The sequence below is a fragment of the Panthera uncia genome, assembly GCF_023721935.1.
Source record: "Panthera uncia isolate 11264 chromosome C1 unlocalized genomic scaffold, Puncia_PCG_1.0 HiC_scaffold_4, whole genome shotgun sequence".
NCBI lineage: Eukaryota > Metazoa > Chordata > Mammalia > Carnivora > Felidae > Panthera > Panthera uncia.
This window is the reverse complement of record NW_026057585.1, coordinates 40535449-40556848: the sequence shown is the minus strand read 5'-3', so window position 1 is coordinate 40556848 and position 21400 is coordinate 40535449. Positions and strand designations below refer to the sequence as shown.

The 21400-nt window shown below is 38.4% G+C and overlaps 2 protein-coding genes across 20 annotated transcripts in view; one reads left to right on the top strand and one right to left on the bottom strand.

Moving 5' to 3' along the window:
• The window catches only part of FUBP1 (far upstream element binding protein 1), a 50446-nt gene extending 44097 nt beyond the window's left edge, over positions 1-6349 (bottom strand). For all 17 annotated transcript variants that reach the window (XM_049616947.1, XM_049616940.1, XM_049616939.1 and 14 more), the window contains exons 1-2: positions 6125-6349; positions 324-414 (exon numbers count right to left, since the gene is read on the bottom strand). In XM_049616947.1, coding sequence (XP_049472904.1) covers positions 324-414; positions 6125-6244 — 211 coding nt within the window. In that variant the 5' untranslated portion in view covers positions 6245-6349. The remainder of the gene's footprint in view (positions 1-323; positions 415-6124) is intronic.
• Positions 6350-6730: 381 nt separating this feature from the next.
• The window catches only part of DNAJB4 (DnaJ heat shock protein family (Hsp40) member B4), a 42839-nt gene continuing 28169 nt past the window's right edge, over positions 6731-21400 (top strand). Inside the window, exon 1 of one of the 3 annotated variants that reach the window (XM_049616964.1) lies at positions 6731-6869. The gene's annotated coding sequence lies outside the window, so the exon portion shown is untranslated. The other 2 variants (XM_049616965.1, XM_049616966.1) reach the window with 2 other exon arrangements.

The following is a 21400-nucleotide window of genomic DNA, read 5'->3' as shown; positions in this document are numbered from 1 at the left end:
TGAAATGTCTTCTAAACATTTTATATTTTTGTTCTTTTCAGTATGTTAACAAGTTGTCTGTGCAAACTGTCAATCTGGCACAATCCTAAAAAAAAGAAAATGTTGTTTTCTACTAAGACAAAACTTGCTGATTAGCTCAAAATTTTACCTACCTTGTCTAAGGTCTTTTCCCCCCTTTCCTTCTGAGGCCAATATAAACCTTACAATTTTAGGAACCTTATTATAAAAGTAATGTTTCAATAAAGAACATGCAAAAAATATTAAAAACCGCCTTCAACTAAACTGTGTGTAAAACAATTAAAATACTTATGACTACAACTTACCTCCGTCTTCCAAAGGTCTTTTTTGTCCCCCATAACCATAGTCATTTGAATTCAGTGATGTACCAGCATCACCTCCAATTTTTGCTGCAATCTTAAAAAACAAAAGCACACCATCATTAAGAATAACACTGTAACTACTATACACTACTCAGTGCCAAATTTCTTCATAAATTTCCTACTACACATATATGCTAAATATCTAACACATAAGTAAATTAATTTGAAAAAGAAATTATTAAAATTACAGATCAATGTATTAATACATTTAATAACCTCAATGAGTTAACAAATAATCATCAGCTGGAATTAAGCTTCTGATAAATCTCTGTAAGAACAAAGAAGTAATCAATCAGCAATCTCCAGAATCCAATGACCAAATAAATAGCTTTGAGGAAAATCTAGGTCTTAATTCTTCTCCATGGCTCTCTCCCATGACTCTTCAAAAAGTGTGCTGTGGGCACAGAGAATGTGAACACCTTATGGGACTTCAAAGCTGTGTCGCCCAATAAGGTAAATGTTAGTAGCTACATATGGTTATTGAGTACTTAAAAAGTGGCTAGTCCAAATTGAAATGTATTTAAATGTTAAATACATAATGGATACTGAAAACTTGAAACAAACACAAAGAACCGAAAGCATCTTAATTTTTTAAAAAATTACGGGTCGCCTGGATGGCTCAGTCGGTTAAGCGGCCGACTTTGGCTCAAGTCATGATCTCACGGTCCGTGAGTTCAAGCCCCGCGTCGGGGTCTGTGTTGACAGCTCAGAGCCTGGAGCCTGTTTCAGATTCTGTGTCTCCCTCTCTCTGACCCTCCCCCGTTCATGCTCTGTCTCTCTCTGTCTCAAAAATAAATAAACGTTAAAAAAAAATTTTTTTTTAAAATAAAAAATTAGACACATGCTAAAATGGTAATATTTTGGGTACGTTGCATTAAATAAAGTATGTGACTTGCATTGTATTTCTATCAGACAATCTTGTTCTATAGAAACAGGGCGTGGGGAAAAGCCTGGAAAGCTGTACCTGTAAGAAAAGTCTCAGCTACAGAACCATAAATCATTTCAATCTTGAAGAATGGGGCAAATAATTGCTTGCACTTAAGTAAACAAACATCACACGAGACACACTAGCTTCAAGTCACAAGTAGGACACAACCAGTGGATATCGACTCCATTTTTCTATGAAAGGGGAAATGAAACTAATATTAGTTTCTGAGTGTCAGCAGTAAGTCAAATTCCACACTATGTTTTATATTCATTTTGTCACTGAATCATCACAACACTATGAGGTAAGGATACTTAGGTAGAGATCCATTTTACAGTTGAAAAAATCTCGAGAACTTAACTCAGATTACATAGTCAATGGTGGAGATTCCCAATGATTTCTATACAGCTCCATGCTAATTAATTAATTACGATAAGGGGTGCCACTGAAAATGAGTGACAGGCTCATTGGAGTTCATTATATTAATCTGTTAATTTCAAGTATGTTTGAAATTTTCCATGATAAAAAAAAATTACACAGAAAAACCAAACTTCTGGTGTCTAGAATTCCCCCAAAGAGACTGATATGAAATGAAAAACCCAACTACTTCATTACAGTTAGGAAACTATATTCAACGACTTGAGTCTTAAAATCCACTTACTTATCACTTGAGTCTAATATATGTTGTCAGTTACCATATGCCAACTGTTCTTCCTAGGGTTTCTAGATTTCCCTTTTCCTCACCTGTAAATGCAAACACTAACTCAAAGCATATCAGGACTAAATATTAAAATTCTTAATTTAAGAAAGGCTTTGTGGTTTGCCTGGCTGGCTCAGTCAGAAAAGCAATGGGGCTCTTGACCTCAGGGTCATGAGTTCAAGCCCCACATTGGGTAGAGATTACTCTAAATAAATAAATAAATAAATAAATAAATAAAACCTTTGAAATAAAATAAAAAAGGCTTTGGTCAATCTAACCTTCCTTAATCATCCTTTCACTTTCTCAAAAGCCTGTTCCTTGTCTTTGAGTATCTAATTAAAATCTTATTTCTTTTTCTGAAAAGCTTCTTCACCACATTTAAAAACAACTGCTTTTCTACCCTTAAGTTTTAAAAGCTTAACATCTGAATTGTTCCTTAGGAACTTAAAATACACTTCTGTGGCACTGATGAGCACTACAGTATTTCAGGCCGAGAGAGGACCGTAACTACTGTTAAGTACTACTGATGATAGGAAAATGGTTTAAGCTGTGATACCTTCTGATAAATCTCTGTAAGAACAGAGAAGTAATCAATCAGCAATCTTCTGCAGTTAGCTTTTGTAAATGCTGCAGAAGTTTGCAGAGTAGTACTTCTTAAACTCCTTAAGAACTTCTGCATATAGAAAGAATAATTTATACCTCCCTATTATTCACTGAATAGTTCTAAAACTATCCAAATGAAAATGGAAAAATGATACCTTGTTCACTCAAAATAATGTTACACCATCTCAAAAATTCAGAAATACAAAGACATTACAGAAAAGCTCTCAGTAAAAACACTACCATTTTTAATGACACAACATGGTCCTCTCCCTACAAAACAAGAATATTTTTAATCATCAAGCTTTGCTATCCTGTCACAAAATATAAAAAACAAAACATCCAATATGCAAATACTGGTTTCCTTCCTTCCCTCTTTCTTAATGTTTATTTTATTTTTGAGACAGAGTGAGCAGGGGAGGCGCAGAGAGAGAGAGAGGGAGACAAAACCAAGCAGGCTCCATGCTGTTAGTGCAGAGCCCGATGCGGGGCTCAAACTCACCAGTCAAAACCAGGAGTCCAACGTTTAACCGACTGAGCCACCCGAATGCCCCTAAAGTGCTAGTTTTAAGTTGAGATTAATGGTAACTGAAAAGTCAACAATTCTGTTTTGTAGAATTTTCATTGTATTCAAACAACATAATGCAATCTGAATCACTTTTACAATCATCAAGAAAGATTTCAAGAATAACTGAGTACAGACTAACAGCTGTTTAGAAGTGAAGGCATCAAAGCTGATAACCTTAACTTGAGATCTACCACTCATTTAGTGCCAGTCTGATTCACTTCTATCTTCACATAACCTCAAAGGGGGGAAAAAAAGGTAGAGATACATTTTGATTTCCCAGTGTTTTAGAGACAGAACTGATTATCTAATGTGGTCACCAAAATCCTAACCAAAGAATCCCAACCTCACCCTCTGGAGTTATAGCTTAAAATACACAAATATAAATCTTTCAAGTATACAGGTTAGAAACCCTAAACTAGAAAAGCAATCTGGTGCTCCTCTGCTGACGTTAGCTAAGAGAGTATCTTAAAAATCTGCAAATTTCACATTAAAAAATAAGCCATCAGGATTCTCTGGAAAAACAATTGGGCAGCTTGGTCTAAACTACCAGATGGCAAAACGAGCTAGGTAGGGACCAGGGATCCTCTTCACTTGTCCTGCATTAACAAAGAACTGTCCGATTAAAAATGTCAACAACATGCCCACTAATACACAGCTCTCTGAGGGCAAGAAGCTATCCTTGTATCTCCTGGTCCTTCCAAGAACATGGCACAATATGCCAGACAAAGAAATCTAAGGTTAGATGGGGATTTTGGGAATATAATCCAGGATGCTTTTCATATAAAAAAGTAGTTCAGATGTTAACCTAAACTTGTTCCTTCAGTCCAAGTACTCCTCCCTGTATTCCATTTATATAATCAGACAAACAGCTACAACGGACATATAAAGGCATCTTCAAATGTAATCAGAAGGGGAAATTCAACTCAAAAGCTAAATTTGGGTATCTCAGGTTTAAGGTCAGTTCTGTAAAGAAAAAATCAAATTATTACAAGAAGACATCTGTAAAGAATCATATTACAGCAAGGACATTGAGGCAGCTGACCTACTGGCATAAAAAGAGAGTATAAGAAATCCATAGTTTGAGGACAATTTCTGTATTTAAAAAAGCAGTCTAACTTAATCACGAAATTACAGATTAGCCAATTTTTAATTAAAGCATGGCAACCCAAAGTCTTTCAGAAGTTGTATCCACCTGTACTCACCTGATTTCCACCCTCTTTCCCCCAACCAACATTATCCTCCAGTGACTTCCTTCATGGGTTCTTGTTATTCCAAAAACTCCCATACCTTTGCACACGCTGCTTCTTTTCTCCACTGATCAAACTCTCACACATTCTTTAACGTCTTGCTTAAAATATCAGTCCTTTACTTTGGCAGTTACGCACCCCACTCTTTGGTGTTGTGTACAGTGCCTGACTCAGCAGGAACTCTATAAATGTTTACAGAACAAGTGGATAAATTAACGGTGCCCATTTTTGTCTACTCCTCTCTGAAAGCATTAACAAATACTACTATTCATTTGCATTTGGTTCCTTGACTGTATCAACACTTCCTAGAAGGCAGAACTCCAATTCATACAGTAAAAAAACCCTCTAGTATCTAAGTAGTGTGTGGCACAAATTAATTCAATAATTTGAATAAAATTAGGTGAATCTTCTAATCCAATCTAATAAAACTCCAATAAGAGTGTCATTTAAAAAATCTTTCAGTCGCTATTCTAAAAATGTTCAGAAGTAATAGAATTCAAGTAAAGAAACTACAGAATTAACATTAACGGTAACTTTTTGTTGACTGTCGAATATTTCTGATTATAAACCAGTATAGGTATATTTTTATTTATAACGTGTTCACATTACTTAAAAAAGAGCTTATTATTACATTATTGCAGATTTTATGCAGTTTGACTCAAATGATCCTTTAGTGAAAGTGGAGGATGAAAAAGGTTAACGAAGTGAACTCCTTAATGCAAACAAAACACAGCACAGTATTAGTATCTGATTAGCGTTCGCTTTAAACACTAATCTAAAAACGTCTAGCACCTAATACGCATGTCATAACGAGAATAAGATTTTGCTTACATACACATACCAACATCATAACATTTTAAGTTATAATTATGTTAAGGGACTACCTAATAAAGGTAAAGTTCAAACTAATAAGTCTTTACATTTCCTGGAGTAATTTTCTGTTTTTTAACAGCTTTCATTTGGGAAAGAACTGCCTTGAGGGCATATATATACGCACCTACGTAATACAAAGAAGTGTGGTCAGTTTACGACTCTGAACAGAGAGGCAGATTCAAACTGAAACTTCGGGTATAATGGGCCTGAAGCCATTTTGAGAAATAAGGGGGAAGAACTGGTAGAACACTGACACGTAAATCCTGCTCTGAGGAAGGATTCCAACCTCGGATACTAGTATTCTCTGAAGCCTCTTCCTTGTAGATGTGAAAGTGAACGAAAGCGAAAAATTAATTTCGAGAGAGCTCGGATGAACTGGAAGCTGTGAAAACTGCTTTACTGACATAACCCTTCCTTACTATGGCTCTTGAGGACAAACCCTAGTCCTCTCTCAAACTCATTACCAGAACCTTCCATACTATTGTGTAAAACTACGCGCGCTTTATCCCATGGTGGAGGATGTTCATTCTGAGAGAAAGGAAATGCCAAGCTAACTCCTCGGAGAAGGAAGCGCGACTGCCGCAGAAGCGAAAGACCTAAAGCCATCTATGCCTAACGCGTTGGGGTTCTAAATGGCTTAAACACTAAGAAACACAAAATCGAGTTCCAGCCTCTAAACTGTATTACCAACATGGGAACCCTGAGTCTCCTCACATTTCAGAGCCCGGAAGGGCACTTCTTTCCTCTTCCTCATGCGCGAAGTAGCGGCCTACTCAGCCAGCGGCCAATTACCGTGAGCGTTCGGAATCCCGCCGCACGGTCCAGACTTACCTGCCGTGCTCTCTGCAGCGCATCTTTGAAAGCATCGTTAACTCCTCCACCACCACCGCCGCCGCCTCCACCACCAGCTGAGCCAGAGGAAGGTGGAGGCACTGTTGAGTAGTCTGCCATGTCTAGGCTACAGAGGCCGCTGCCGCTTCTTCGCAGAGATGTTCCCTCAGCCAACTGCTAAGAAAGAAAGAAAATGGCGGCCGTCGAGGCTGTATCACATTCTTGTGCGACCATCGTGCCGTAAAGGGGCGGAGACTGAAAGGAGAAAATCTCGCGATGTTTTGAAGCGACGCGCTGCTGTGGGGGTGGGGTTGAAAAAAACAAGGTGAAGCAGAGAGATGTCGCGAGAAGTGTGTTCACGATATCGCGAGAGTGAAGTTTATTTTTGGCGCCTCCTCTACGCGCATTCGCGTGTTGAGACTGTGTGGTTGTACTTCCGGGGTGGTGGGTAAGAGTGGCGCGGCGACCCCTGTTGGCTGGAGTTTCTGAAAACCTGAAGAAAAGGAGTAGTTGCTTTCTATTGGTTGCCGCCTCGGGGAGGGAGTGTGGGTGAATTTTCCTCCAAGGGTCCTTCCGTGTATCCATGGGAAAGTGGGTGACGTCGACGGGCGTTAGGACGACGCAACAGTATCTCGAGAGTGCCGCAACCAGGAGTGCGCCTGGGAGAAGCGTGCCCGGGACGCCACGCGGAGATGTTCCTGAAAACGTCCGCCCGGCCTAGCGGGATCTCGGCATGATTTTCAGGGTAGTAAAGTGTCCCTGTATTTTACTTCTAGATTGCCAGATCTTTTAGCTTTATCACAAGTGGGGATTAATTTAGGCTGGAGGCCTTTTAGTTCTTGAGCTGATTTCGACATCTTGTGTAAATAATGTGGATGAAGCTTTGAAGTTATGACTGCCCTATTCTTTACCTTTAAAAAATGTGACTGCTCCTAAAATTCTGTTGTAACCACACTTAGTAATCTAGTATTGTATGTGTCCGGGATCAGTTTTATTGAGATCATCTTATAAGAACAACATCAAATTCTTCTAACAATAGTTTGCCCCATCCCCTACCGGTAAGAACCCACATGTAATGTTCTGAATTGTCATCCCTGGACTAGATAGCTTTGTTAGTGTGTATATTTTGTTATCTGTTCCCAATTATCAGGTAACTTCAGGCCTTCCCGACATATGATGGCATGTAATTTACTGCAATATTATTAGTAGTAGTTTCAGATTCATGGGGATGCTTCGGGAATCTTATTTAGGAGTCGACCGAAATGGTTTTCTTCCCCGAATTCTTTTATTTTTGGAGAACAAAGACCTAGGTAAAATGAACTTTATCAACTTGGCATTTTGTGTTTGGTGAATTAGGTCTAAAAGAGTACTTTCCCCATTGCTAGTCTTAAGAGTAACTGGGAGAAATGTGTGCTGCTGTCTTACTGATAACTAATGTGTGCATTTGTTCAAGGCCCCAAATAAGTTGGATCATTAGACAGTTATATGCATATAGCTACAATTGTGGCATCATTTTCCTCCAATGAAGCTTTTCTTACCATCTTAACGAGTTATACAGTTTTGATTATCTTTTTCAGTGTTCATAACTATCCTTTTAGATTTGGGTTGGTGGGTGGGATTTCTATTTGGAAAAGCAGTGAATGTATTGGACTACAGATTTAAGTATAACGTAAAAAAAAAAGACTGTAAAACGTTGTTGGGTGGTATTGCTAAACAAAATTTTTACAGTTGTTTTGAAAAAGATTATCCAACAAATGGCATTTATTAATCAATTGATTTCTTCATATTAATTAGACCTATTCCATCCTGATGAATGTAATGTAACCACAGAGTGATATAATTTACCCTCAAATAAACTTTATTTCAGACAGTATTAGTTGTCTCTAAATATTGAAAATAAGGGCCTCCATTTCTAGTTTATTTGTAGACTGTCCTGGAAGAATGGGTATTCTAGGATGGGACCCAGTTGAAATCAGTTTAGATAGGGATATCTTAACTTCAATACCATTTAGACTGTTTGATCAGATAACTCTATATTTTGTAATACTACTATCTAGTGTAATATGTTTAGCAGCCTTAGCCTCTACCCATAGATGCCAGTAACACCCCCCCCAGCCACAAACACACACACACTCAGTTGTGAAAGTCAAAAATGTCTCCAGATAGGCAAAATCATCTCACATTGAGAACCACTAGTCAGCCTTCATTCCTGTGCCTGCCTCTCCATTGGGAATACCTATTTATCATACTTTTGAGGTATATTCCAAATTCTATTAATTTCCATTTCCGCTCCCAAGTTACCATCACCTCCATCCTGGACTGTTATAGTACTGGTTGGTTTTTCTGCTTCTACCCTTACATGTCTACAGTTTGCTCTTTAATATTATGAAATTTCATACAGAAAAGTATGTAATATATGTGTAAGTTCTCAAAAGTAACAAGCAGCCATTTCCAATATTTTTGAAGCTCAAGCCTCTACTTGATGATTGTGTTGCAATTGTTTATATAGCAGCTTGAATAATGTCTTTACATCTTTTTTAATTAAAAAACTCTTTATTTTAGAGAGAGAGAATGAGTGGGGGAGGGGGCAGAGAGAGAAGGAGACACAGAATCTGAAGCAGGCTCCAGGCTCTAAGCTGTCAGCACAGAGCCCAATGCAGGGCTTGAACCCACAAACTGAGATCATGACCTGAGCTAAAGTTAGACACTCAACCGATTGAGCCACCCAGGTGCTCCTTGAATGATTCCTTTATAACATAAATCAGGTCATCTCACCTTTGTGTTCCTATTGCACTTTATTATTATTATTTTTTACCTTTTAAAGAGAGTGCATGTGTGCACATGAAGGGGAGGGGCAGAGAGAGATGGAGAAAGAATCCCAAGCAAGCCCCTCACTGTCAGCGCAGAGCCTGATGCGGGGTCTGAACCCATGAATCACGAAATCATGACCCAAGCTGAAATCCAGAGTTGGACGCCCAACTGACTGAGCCACTGAGGCAACCCTTCCTATTGCACTTTAAATCCTATACCCTGGAATAGTGTACAGGCTCCATATAATCAGGCCACTGTCTCTAAACATTCCTCCCTTTTATTCCACTTCACCCACCTTGCTGTCCAAGATCATTCCTGCCTTTAGGATTCCTTTTTTTTCTGCCTGGTGTGGATGCTCTCATAGACTTTCACATGGATAATCTGTCCTCGTCATTCAAGGCTCAGTTCAGATGTCACCTCCTTAGGCCCTCTCTGACCTCTAGTTGTGCCATTCTGCAATCACTATCCTATTACTTCTCTCTCTCTCTCTTCCCTGCCCCCCCCAGTCCCTCTCCCTCACTTGCACTCTCTCTCTAAAAATTATATATAAATAAGTGTATATACATATATATATATGTGTGTGTGTGTGTGTGTGTTTACTTGTTTATTGTCTCTTTTCCTTTAGAATGTAAACTGGAGAGGGAGGACTTTGTCTACCTTTACCATTGACCTGTCCCTAATGTCTAGTCTTAGTGTTCTAGATATTTGCTGAATGAATAGAATATTGAAAAAAATCTGTCTCTACATTTTAGTTGATTTTGTGACCTTAGGCAAGTAATTTAGTTGCTGTGTCTCAGATTTCTCCTCTACATTATGACAACTTGCTTTGCTATCCTCAAATGAGGTATCTGCGAGTTCTTCAGAAACCAGAAAGTGCTGTAAAGTGGAAATTAATATTATTAACATGTAATTCAGTTTCTGGCATCTTATCACGAAGGAAGGCTAATCCATGTAAATTTTTTGGATTACAGCTATGTTCAAATCTTAGTTTTAGTAAAACCCAGAATCCTGCAAGAGCAACTGAGTTGTGGGAGAAATAACCAGTGACTTTTGATTAAGCTATATGTGAATTCTCAGTCTACACAATCGTTTTAAACCCATTTGTACTTTGCTGGTTATTCTAGGTAATTTCATTATAACTGATGAAATCAGGATTTTCTTTAAACTTTTTTTTTTAACATTTATTCATTTTTTTAAGAGACAGAGACAGAGCATGAGTGGGGGAGGGGCGCAGAGAGAGGGAGACACAGAATCCAAAGCAAGCTCTAGGCTCTGAACTGCCAGCACAGAGCCTGACGCAGGGCTCGAACTCTCAAATTGTGAGATCATGACCTGAGCCGAAGTTGGACGCTTAACCGACTGAGCCACCCAGGTGCCCCTGAAATCAGGATTTTCTTAACTAAATTCATTCCTTTTTGCAATGTAACTTTTCTTAAAAGTGGGTATATCATCGCTAATCTAAAATTGGTTTATTGTGCTTTGAGAGATTAGCTAAATATTTGACTAGATTATATTTTATAGTCACACTTTTAACACAGAAGTTGGTATTTCATATTTCATTCTTAGGATGAAGCAAAAGTTAGTGTCTGAATTTACAGAAGTCTAGCGGGGAGCATTTAGATTCACCAAATAACAGTGAAAAGATTAACAAGCATAATAAAAGTTGGGCTATTAAATGTACTGGCAAGTTTCTTCATTTTACCTTCTGACTTATTGGTTACCAGATGACTGAGTGACCTTTTTCTTAGTACAACTTTTCACTTTTGGAGTTGGTAAATCTGAAATATTAACAGATTCTTATTTTTAGCTATTATAGAAAAGTAGTCCATTATTGCTTTCTTTTTTTCTTTTTTTTTTCTTTTTTTTTAGTTTTTTATTTATTTTGAGAGAGAGAGGGACGGAGAGAATCCCAAGCAGGCCCCATGCTGTCAGCATGAGCCGTAATCAGGGCTCAAACTCATGAACTGTGACATCATGACCTGAGCCAAAATTGAGAGTCGGATGCTTAACCAACCGAACCATCTGGGTGCCCCCCATTATGGCTTTTTAACAGGCATTTTAGAGTGACAAAATTGTACAGGCTTCCTGCCTCACCTTTATGCCCATCACCTACCTCCTAACAACTCTTAGGCAGAAGGATCTGGTAACTTCTTGCTATACTCTGTGTCATTTAACCAGGCCAGTATTTCCTCAGTATCATAGTCACAAAAGATTCAGTTTAGATGTGAGGAGGGAAGTGGCCACTTCAAATTAAACATACCAGGATGTAGTTAGGGTTTTGTTCATTAGGCTGGTCACTGGTCTTTTTTTTTTTTTTTTTTTTTTTTTTTAACATTTATTTATTTATTTTTTTATTTTATTTTATTTTTTTAATTTTTTTTTCAACGTTTTTTATTTATTTTTGGGACAGAGAGACACGAAGCATGAACGGGGGGGGGGCAGAGAGAGAGGGAGACACAGAATTGGAAGCAGGCTCCAGGCTCTGAGCCATCAGCCCAGAGTCTGACGCGGGGCTCGAACTCATGGACCGTGAGATCGTGACCTGAGCTGAAGTCGGACGCTTAACCGACTGAGCCACCCAGGCGCCCCTGGTCACTGGTCTTAATGACTTTTATATCCCTTCTGACTGAGTTTCTAGAATTCTGTTTCAGACTAAGGTATGAATGGAAGCAGGATATATTTGCATCTTAGAGGACAAAGTTGTTAGCACAAATTGACTTTGGACCATTGTGGAGAACCAACAGCTTGACCAGTGTCTGAAACTGGAGGCAGCCCCAGATAGTGGAAAAGACTCTGGACTTGGTCCCAGAGGATCTGTGTTCAAATATAACCCCTGTGCCCTTTGGTAAGTCATATAACTTTTTCCTTTTACCAGCATACCAAAAAGAGGGCAATTACTCTGTTTCTGAAAAGTAGCCAACAGTAAAGGATAATAAAAAGTCTTACATAAACTTCTGAAAGGGAAAATAGAAGTCACTATGTGAAAACATATCCCCTTCCCCTCAGTTATTAGAAATTTCTTCTCTGATTTGGTTGCCAAATTTGATAGTGTGGTCCTGATTAAAGCACTGTAAGAAGACTGAAGAATACTAGGATATTACTCATAATCATTTGATTTGCCCTAAATCCAGCTTTTTATCATCCTTATCATTCTCACTTATCCATAACTGCAGAGCCCCCTTTTTGTCAGGTATCCTTCCTACCTCTTCCATTTTACTGTTGCTGATTGTTTCCATTTTTCCAGAAAATTCAAAGGGCCTCTTTGAATATATATAGTGTTTGGCTAGTCCAGAGCTCTCTAGGGATTCTTTTTTTTTTTTTCTTTTTAATGTTTATTTTTGAGGGAGAAAGTGCGAGTGGGGGAGGAGCAGAGAGAGGGGACAGAGAATCCAAAATGGGCTCTGTGCTCATAGCAGAGAGCCCGATCCCGGGTGTGAACTCACAAAACTGTGAGATCATGCCTGAGCCGAAGTCGGACGCTTAACTGACTGAGCCACCCAGAAGCCTCTCAAATTTAGGGATTCTTATTTGTTATCATGTACTACATCATGGTAATAATAACATAATATCACTTATTTTTTATTTGGAATTCCCACTAGGTTGTAAGGTCCATGGCAGTAAGAGCTCTGTCTTTTCTGTGCCTTTACTGCATAGCATGCTCTAAAACATAGCAATAGCTAATAGTGGCTAGTACTATATACTGGGTCCTGTTCTGAGTGCTTTACTTGTATTTAATTCATTAATTCTCATATGGCTCTATGAGATGCTATTAAAATCTCCATTTTGTTGCAGTACAGGTAAGTTAACCAACTTGCTCACGGTCACATGTTAGTGTTAGTGATTTGAACCCAGGCAGTCTGAGTTGAAAGAATGGAAGAATCTATTCAAAGTCAAGTAATGGGATATATGTCTTTGTAATTTCTATGGTATGGTTCACAATTTAGTATTTCTCACTTGGATTTTAAAAATATGTATTTGCATTTGTTTCTATTAAGACATATGCTGAAGTTCTTCATGGGAAGGCAGATCTTAATGTAAGGTAATAAAAATGTTACAAAATCAAAGAACCCATGTATGTATAACATGATACAAGCTTGCTTTTCTGTATTGTTAATTGCATTGGATGGATTAGTAATATGCCTTACTAAAGTATATATGGTGCTTTATGGGTGCCTGGGTGGCTCAGTCGGTTAAGCATCTGACTTTAGCTTAGGTCATGATCTCATGGTTCGTGAGTTTGAGCAATCAGTCTCTCTGGTGTCAGCACAGAGCCTGCTTAGGATCCTCTGTCCCCTTCTCTCTCTGCCCTCTGCCTCTCCCCCCCCTCCCCTGGTGTTTTCTCTCTCCCTCCCTCCCTCTCCTAAATAAACTATAGTGCTTTATGGCGTGTGTGTGTATGATGTATGTGTATACATACATATATATTTGGTATAATTAGTGTTATTTTTCAAAGAAATTGTACAGGGGGGTTTTGTTTTGTAATTCACACCACTAACTAGATTGTAAGCATCTTCAAGACAAGAATAGGATTGCTTAATTTTAATTTTTTCCCTGTATTACCACACAGCATCTATGATAGTGTTTTTACTCTTTGTCTGCATATTGGACTCCTCCACAAACTAGCCCCCCTCCCAAAAGAAGCATACCAAAAATTTTAAAATCAGAGTCTTCTGAGAATTGAGGATAAAATTCTTCATAGTTCAATCTTTTGGAACAATTAGTGTTTGAGACAAAGGTTCTTTGTGAAAATAATATAAATTTTCTTTGCTCTTTAAGACCTCCTTCAGTGAAGGGGAAAGGCATATACTGTATGGGGGAAGAGGGAGGGGCTTGCTAAAGTACCATTCCCAACTTTACAGGGTTCTTCAAGTTTTATGAGAGAAGGACCATCCTTAACTGTATCATACAAAGGACTTCTTTGAATATAGATAGTATTTGGCTAGTTGCTCACATCTTTTGGCAGCCAGTGTGTAAGCAGGATCTGTCCCTTGACCAGGATCATAGGAGATCTAGCACAGCATCATAAAATATATAAGAAATTGAATATCCATATTTAGTGAAAAAAATGTAGAGCTGACTGCCCTTGCTGATGAGCCATAATACTCCCAGCTTCCCCTTACTTTAGGGATAATTCTAGATTGAAATTTGGTACTCCTGACAGCATCTGTCTCAAAAAACTGGCCTTTACCACCCAGTTCCTGAGTGATTTTAGTTAATTCTATAGCATGCATTCCAATAACTTATAACAAAGCTGGTATATAATACTGCAGAATATAATATATAATAAAACTGCATAATGTATAATATATATGGTTTCTTTTTTTTGACCTATGAAACTTTTTTTAAATTTTATTTTAATTATATTACAGTTAACATAGTGTGATATAAGTTTTCATAATTTACTTTGAATTGGTCCTCTACCTATTCCCTAAATGTACTTCCAAATCTGTGTCTGCAGCAACCTCCAAGACTCATCTTGCATGTTGCTTCAAAACCAAAATGTCTAAAATAAATTCACATTTACTGTTCTTATTCTCCCTTTATCTTGTGGCCAAAACATGTTTTTTTCCTTCCCTACTTAGATCATATATTTATACATCAGTTCCTTTCACTTCTGTTACATTTATCTTTTTCCATTAAAACTTTAGCCAAATAAAAATGAAAATTAAAAATCATCTTTTTTCATGAACCTTAACCTGACTAACCAATTCCATTGATCTTTTACTTAATTCAGTGTATTGGTTACAGGGGAGCTTTTCTAAACATGTTTAAGCTGAGCCCCAATCCCTACTCCCAGAGACTGATTTAATTGGTCTATTATCTCTATGTGTGACATCTTCTTTTTTTTAAATTTTTTTTTTTTCAACGTTTTTTTATTTATTTTTGGGACAGAGAGAGACAGAGCATGAACGGGGGAGGGGCAGAAAGAGAGGGAGACACAGAATCGGAAACAGGCTCCAGGCTCCGAGCCATCAGCCCAGAGCCTGACGCGGGGCTCGAACTCACAGACCGCGAGATCGTGACCTGGCTGAAGTCGGACGCTTAACCGACTGCGCCACCCAGGCGCCCCTGTGTGACATCTTCTTAAGTTGATCCTTAAAGCGCAGCCCACACTTGAGAACCACTGAAATATAACTGAAGCCTACATGCTCCATTAGACTTGCTTATTTTTGATACCTTACAGTTTGTCCTCTAGTTTTTTCTCTAGTTTTCTAGAGAACTCAAGGTCTAAAAGCATTTTCTATTTTTGAACCCTATTTTTTTGTTGATCGAGGCTAGGGCAATGTTTCTTAAAACAAAGGTATGTTTGAGAAACACCCTACATCATCTGGGGTGTTTTTTTTTTTAAATGTAGATAGTTGGGCCCCACCTGGACCTAGTGAAAAATGTTTCAGGAAATCTACATTTATTTCTTTCTTTCTTTTTTTTAATAAACATCATAGTTGATTATTCTGCTTATCAGAATGAAAACTGCCCTATTATGCAAAAAGTATTTAATAAATGTGGAATTTAGCTTAAATTTTGTTTCCCCAGCTAGACTAGTAAATGTTCTAAACACCGAGATCTTGTTCTCTGCTTTTCTGTCTGTGTAAGAGAGGGCTGGTCAAGGACTAGATCTTACTCTTTGGTTTGCCCAGTATGGTTTGGTGCTTTTATGTTGATAAAATCTTAATATCAAGTTGAATTGTTTGTTACCATATTAACCATTTTCCTGCAAAACTAGAATTAAACAAATTGTTGAATATGTGGTTATGAATGTTGGGGGCCTTTGAGGCTATAGCATGGAAGTGTACCCTCACTCAGCTTTTCTTAGACTTGCAGACTTGAAAAGACCTTGAAGATCATCTAGTCTGTTTCTTTCATTTTATGGTGGAGGAAATTGGGACCCAGATTGCTTGAGAGCCATACACAAAGTGACAAGATTAATGGCAGAGCCAAGACTAGATTCCTAATCCAGCGCTCTTTATTTCATCAACAAACTCTGTGAAGCAGCAATGATTGGGTTAAGTTTCAGTTGAAGGATTTCTGCTTCTTAAATACAAAGGGAAGAAGAATCTTTGCAGAACCAAAAACATCTTGATATTTGTAATGAGGACATCTACCTTTACTCACAATATTTACATTTTGAGATAGATTATTGAAAGAAAGAGGATCTTTGCCAAAGAAATCCTTAACTGAAAATGGGTGGGTTTGAGATGTAAAGCCCACTTGGCATACAGTTTTGTTGTTGTTTTTTAATGGAACTTTGCTTCTCTCTCCTGACATTTCCATGTCTCTATTTATAGCCAGTGATCTCTTTGGAATTTGCCTTCTGATTCTGTTTGTTCTTTTATGTTGCTTCATATTAACTGATATTCTCACTTCGTTTTTGTTAAATATATTTGAAAGGACTTGATAATGAAAAGAAGGAATTAAAATTTTTAGAAGCATCAAATTATTTTTTGTGATTTACCATAATCATTACTTATAACAGGTCATCTAATTGTACCTAATGATACAAGTACTAACTTCTCAAGATAGGATAGTAGTTTATTTTTTAAATTTAAAAACATATGAAAACTACAATACATTTCATTTATCCAGGACAGGTAATAAATACTTGGATTCTTAACAACCTTGCTCTTTAATGATGATGTATTTGATATAAGTGAAGACCAAGAGATTTTTGCTTAGAGCCTTTAAAATGGTAAACTCCTTAAGTGTAGGAATTGTTTTATTTACCTTTGTGATTAAAATAATACCTGTCATCCATATGTACTTACTTATTCAATTCAGGAAAAATGCTGGGCATTGTTCTTGGTGCTGGAGATACCTTAGTGAACAAAACAGACAAATATGCTTACCCTCAGGAAGCTTATTCTAGCAAGTGAATATTGAAGGAAACCATGAATCACTGCAAAGACTCCATCTTTGTTTTCAGATAGTTCTTTGCATCAGTCTAAAAAAGAATAATGTGGAGCCCCTGGCTGGCTCAGTCTGTGGAGAGTTTGGACTCTTGATCTCAAAGTTGTAAATTCATGCCCCACACTGGGTGTAGAGATTACTTAAAAATAAAATCCTAAGAATAATCTGTAGTTTATTAAACAATGGGATGAAGAGTTGGAATGGAAGAAGTTTAATGATCAGATCATTCATTCATTAAACATTTACTTCTGAGTGTGAGTATGTAAAATTACTTGAAATAATCACATAATTGCCAGTTATTGTCATACTGATTCTCATTCATTTGTGTTCTGTTTGCAACCCTGAGTAAAGGCCTCAGTTGCTAGCCAGGTCACATTCAGGGAACTTCATCTTAAATCAGATACTACTGAGTACTTCTGACTATGCTGGCCAGAAACTCCATATTCACCAAAGTTCTAGTCTTTTCATATTTCCCTTTTCTTTCAATCTCTATTACTTCCTGGCCTCAGTTTGCCAGTCACTTCAAGAATTCCCAACTCTCATTCCCCTTTTCTGTCAGTCGTGTCTACTCTTTAAATCCACAACTCTTTTTTTTTTTTTTTTTAGAGAGTGTGCACAAGTGGGGGTGAGGGGCAGAGAGAGAAAGAATCTCAAGCTGACTCCATCCTCAGCGCAGAGCCCAATGCAGGGCTTGATCCCATGACCCTGGGATCATGACCTGAGTCTAAATCAAGAGTCGAGCACTCAACTGACTGAGCCACCGGGCACCCCTAAATCTACAACTCTTTTTTTTTTTTAAGTTTAAATATTTATTTTGAGAGAGCATGAGTAGGGGAGAGACAGGAGAGAGAGAATCCTAAGCAAGCTCTGCACTGTCCACATGGAGCCCAAAAGGGGATTGAAGCCACAAACCATGAGATCATGATCTGAGCCAAAATCAAGTTAGATGCTTAATCAAATGAGTCACCCAGGCACCCCTAAATCCATGACTCTTAATCATTTAAAATACATATTGGAGGGCGCCTGGGTGGCTCAGTCAGTTAAGCGGCCGACTTCGGCTCAGGTCATGATCTTGCGGTCCGTGAGTTCAAGCCCCGCGTCAGGCTCTGTGCTGACGGCTCAGAGCTTGGAGCCTGTTTCAGATTCTGTGTCTCCCTCTCTCTGACCCTCCCCTGTTCATGCTCTGTCTCTCTGTCTCAAAAATAAATAAACGTTAAAAAAAAATTTTTTTTAATAAAATACATATTGGAGTTAGTTGAGCTTCAATTCACCATTTGTTACCTAGGTGTGAAGTTATTTAACCTTACCAAGTTTAACCTTTTTTGAGTTTCTGTTTGGTTTTAAATCTGTTTTTATTTTTATTAAACTTTCTTTTTAATATTAGTAATTTTTTTTAGGTTTAATTATTTAGTTTGAGAATGAGAGTGCAGAATGGGGAGAGAAAGAGTCCTAAGCAGGCTCCACACCATCAGTGCAGAACTCCATGTGGGGTTCATACTCATGAACTGAGATCATGCCCTGAGCTGAAACCAAAGGTTGGATGCTTAACAGACTGAGCCACCCAGGCGCCCTAAATTTTTTCTTAAAAAAAAATTTTTTTTAATGTTCATTCATTTTTGAGAGAGAGTTGGGGAGTGGCAGAGAGAGGGAGACACAGAATCTGAAGCAGGCACCAGGCTCCGAGTCGTCAGCACAAAGCCTGACATGGGGCTCAAAGCCACGAACCGTGAGATCATGACCTGAGCGAAAGTCAGATGCTTAACCAACTGTGCCACCCATGTGTCCCTAAACTTTCTTTTTTTTTTTAAATTTTTTTTATTTTAACGTTTATTTATTTTTGAGACAGAGAGAGACAGAGAATGAACGGGGGAGGGTCAGAGAGAGGGAGACACAGAATCTGAAACAGGCTCCAGGCTCTGAGCCATCAGCATAGAGCCCGACGCGGGGCTCGAACCCACAGACAGTGAGATGGTGACCTGAGCTGAAGTCGGACACTTAGCTGACTGAGCCACCCAGGTGCCCCCCCAAACTTTCTTTTTTTTTAAAAATTTTAAAAAAATGTTTATTTTTGAGACAGAGCATGAGCGGGGGAGGGGCAGAGAGAGAGGGAGCAGGGGAGACATAGAATCCGAAGCAGGCTCCAGGCTCCAAGCTGTCAGCACAGAGCCCAACGCGGGGCTCAAACTTACAGACTGTGAGATCATGACTTGAGCTGAAGTCAGATGTTTAACTGACTGAGCCACCCAGGCACCCCTAAACTTTCTTTTTTAAGTTTATTTATTTTGAGAGCATGTATGTGTGTGTGCACGTGCACACATGCTCCTTAGGGAGGGGCAGAGAGGGATTGAGAGAATCCCAAGCAGGCTCTGCTCTATCAACACAGAACCCTATGCAAGGCTCGAACTCATGCACCGTTATGTCATGACCTGAGCCAAAATCAACAGTCAGACGCTTAACCAACTGAGCCACCCAAGTGCCCCTTAAATGTTTTTATTTTTAAATTAAGTTCCGTGCCCAATGTATGACTCAAAGTCATGATCCCAAGATCAAGAGTCACATGCTCTACCCACTGAGCCAACCAGGTGCCCCCTGAGTTTTAGTTTGTTTTTGATACCCTAAGCATTGCTATGAAAATTAAAAATGAGGGGCGCCTGAGTGGCTCAGTCATTTAAGCATCTGACTTCAACTCAGGTCATGATCTCACAGTTCGTGAGTTCAAGCCTCATCAGGCTCTGCATGGGATTCTCTCTGTTCCTCTTTCTCTGCCCTGTATGTGCTCTCTCTTTCCCTCTCTCTCAAAATAAATAAACAAAATCAGTTCTCTAAAAAAAATTAAAAATGAGATTGTAACCAGATACTATTTCCCATAAGTAATGAAAACCAATATTAAATAATAGCCAAAAAATCCAGGCATTAAGTGGCTCTAGGGCTAGTTGATTTAGCAGCTCAGCAATATATGATATACCCATTGTTTTTTCATCTTTGCCCTCTGCTATCCTCAGCATGTGTCTTTATGCTCCAGATGGTTGCATAAATGTTACCATGGTTCCCAATGTTATGCACTCATAACTATAAAGTAGAAGAAAGTTTTTTGTCTTTAAAAGGAAGGAAACTTTTCTACTACTCCCTTCCCACGGACACCAATCGGACTAACCTTGTGCTGACCAAAGCTGAATCACAGGCTTACTCTAGCAAGTAACATGCTCGGTTTTGAATAATTAAGATTCATCTCCTGGGGATAAGTGAGAGGCCCCACCTTCCTAGTAATAGTTATTACTACTGCATTTGTGAATCTTAGGACTCTGTCCTTGGGTCTTTTTTTCTGTCTATATTCACTCTAGTATAATCTCTAGCCTCGAGGTTTTAAGGTTACCTCTACTCCCAGTGATTTATCTTCCATCTGGACTGCTTCTTTGAATACTAGACTCCTATATCCAACTGCCAATTAGATACTACCATTTGTAAGTTTAATAGGCATCTTAAACTTAATATGTCCTATATTGAACTCCCCAATTCCCCAACCCTCCGCTCTCCTATCTTCCTATATTAGTCAATAGCAATTGTGTTCTTTCAGTTTGCTGAGGCTGAAAAACCTTGTTGTCATTATTGATTTCTCTCATATCCCACATCTGATTCATCAGGAAGTCCTATTGACTCCATCTTTAAAATAAATAACACCTTCACTGCTACATTATAGTCCAAGCCATCTGAATTACTGCGATATAATCTTATTGGTCTTCCATCATTGCCCACCATCCTTTCTCACTCTTAACACAGAGGCCAAAGCAATCATGTCATTCTGCATAAAACGCTCCAATGACTTATCTTCCTTCAATATGAGCCAAAGTGTTTAGTGGCCTACAAGGCTCTACACCATCTAGCCACTTATTATTTCTCTGACCACATCCCCACCCCATCATTCTGACACAGCTACATCTTGAAGATGCTTGGCATTCCCTCACCTCCAGACTCTTGTACTTGAGTTTTCCCTCTACATGGTATGTTCAACCCCCACAAATATACGTAGCTTTCACTCTGTCATAGTACAAATGTCATTTTCTCTGTGAAGCCATTTTTGGCCACCCAATATAAAATTTTAGTTCCCTTATTTTCCTTTTCCTCATTTTTCTTGATTCCTACCACCATAGGAATACTACTCCATATAGTAGTATTTTAAAAATATTTTTAATTAAAAAAATCTTTATATCTCCCCCATTAGAATGTGAAATACATGAGGCAGGGATTTTTGTTCATACTGTATCCCCAAGTACCTAGAAAGATACCTTGGCATATGGAAGGTCCTTAAAATGTTTGTAAAGATGGGTGCATGGGTGGCTCATTTGGTTGAGCGTCTGACTCTTGGTTCTTTCCCTCTTTCTACCCCATCCCCACTCGTGCTCTCTCTCTCTCTTAAAATAAACTTAAAACGTTTTTTTTAAATTTAAAATGTTTGTAAAGAAATAAATGTCCATTCATCATGATTTCTTGGTTTTGACTGGGTCCAATTTAGTAATATTTTACTTGTTCCTGATTATTTGCCTTTCTATTTCCCATAACTGC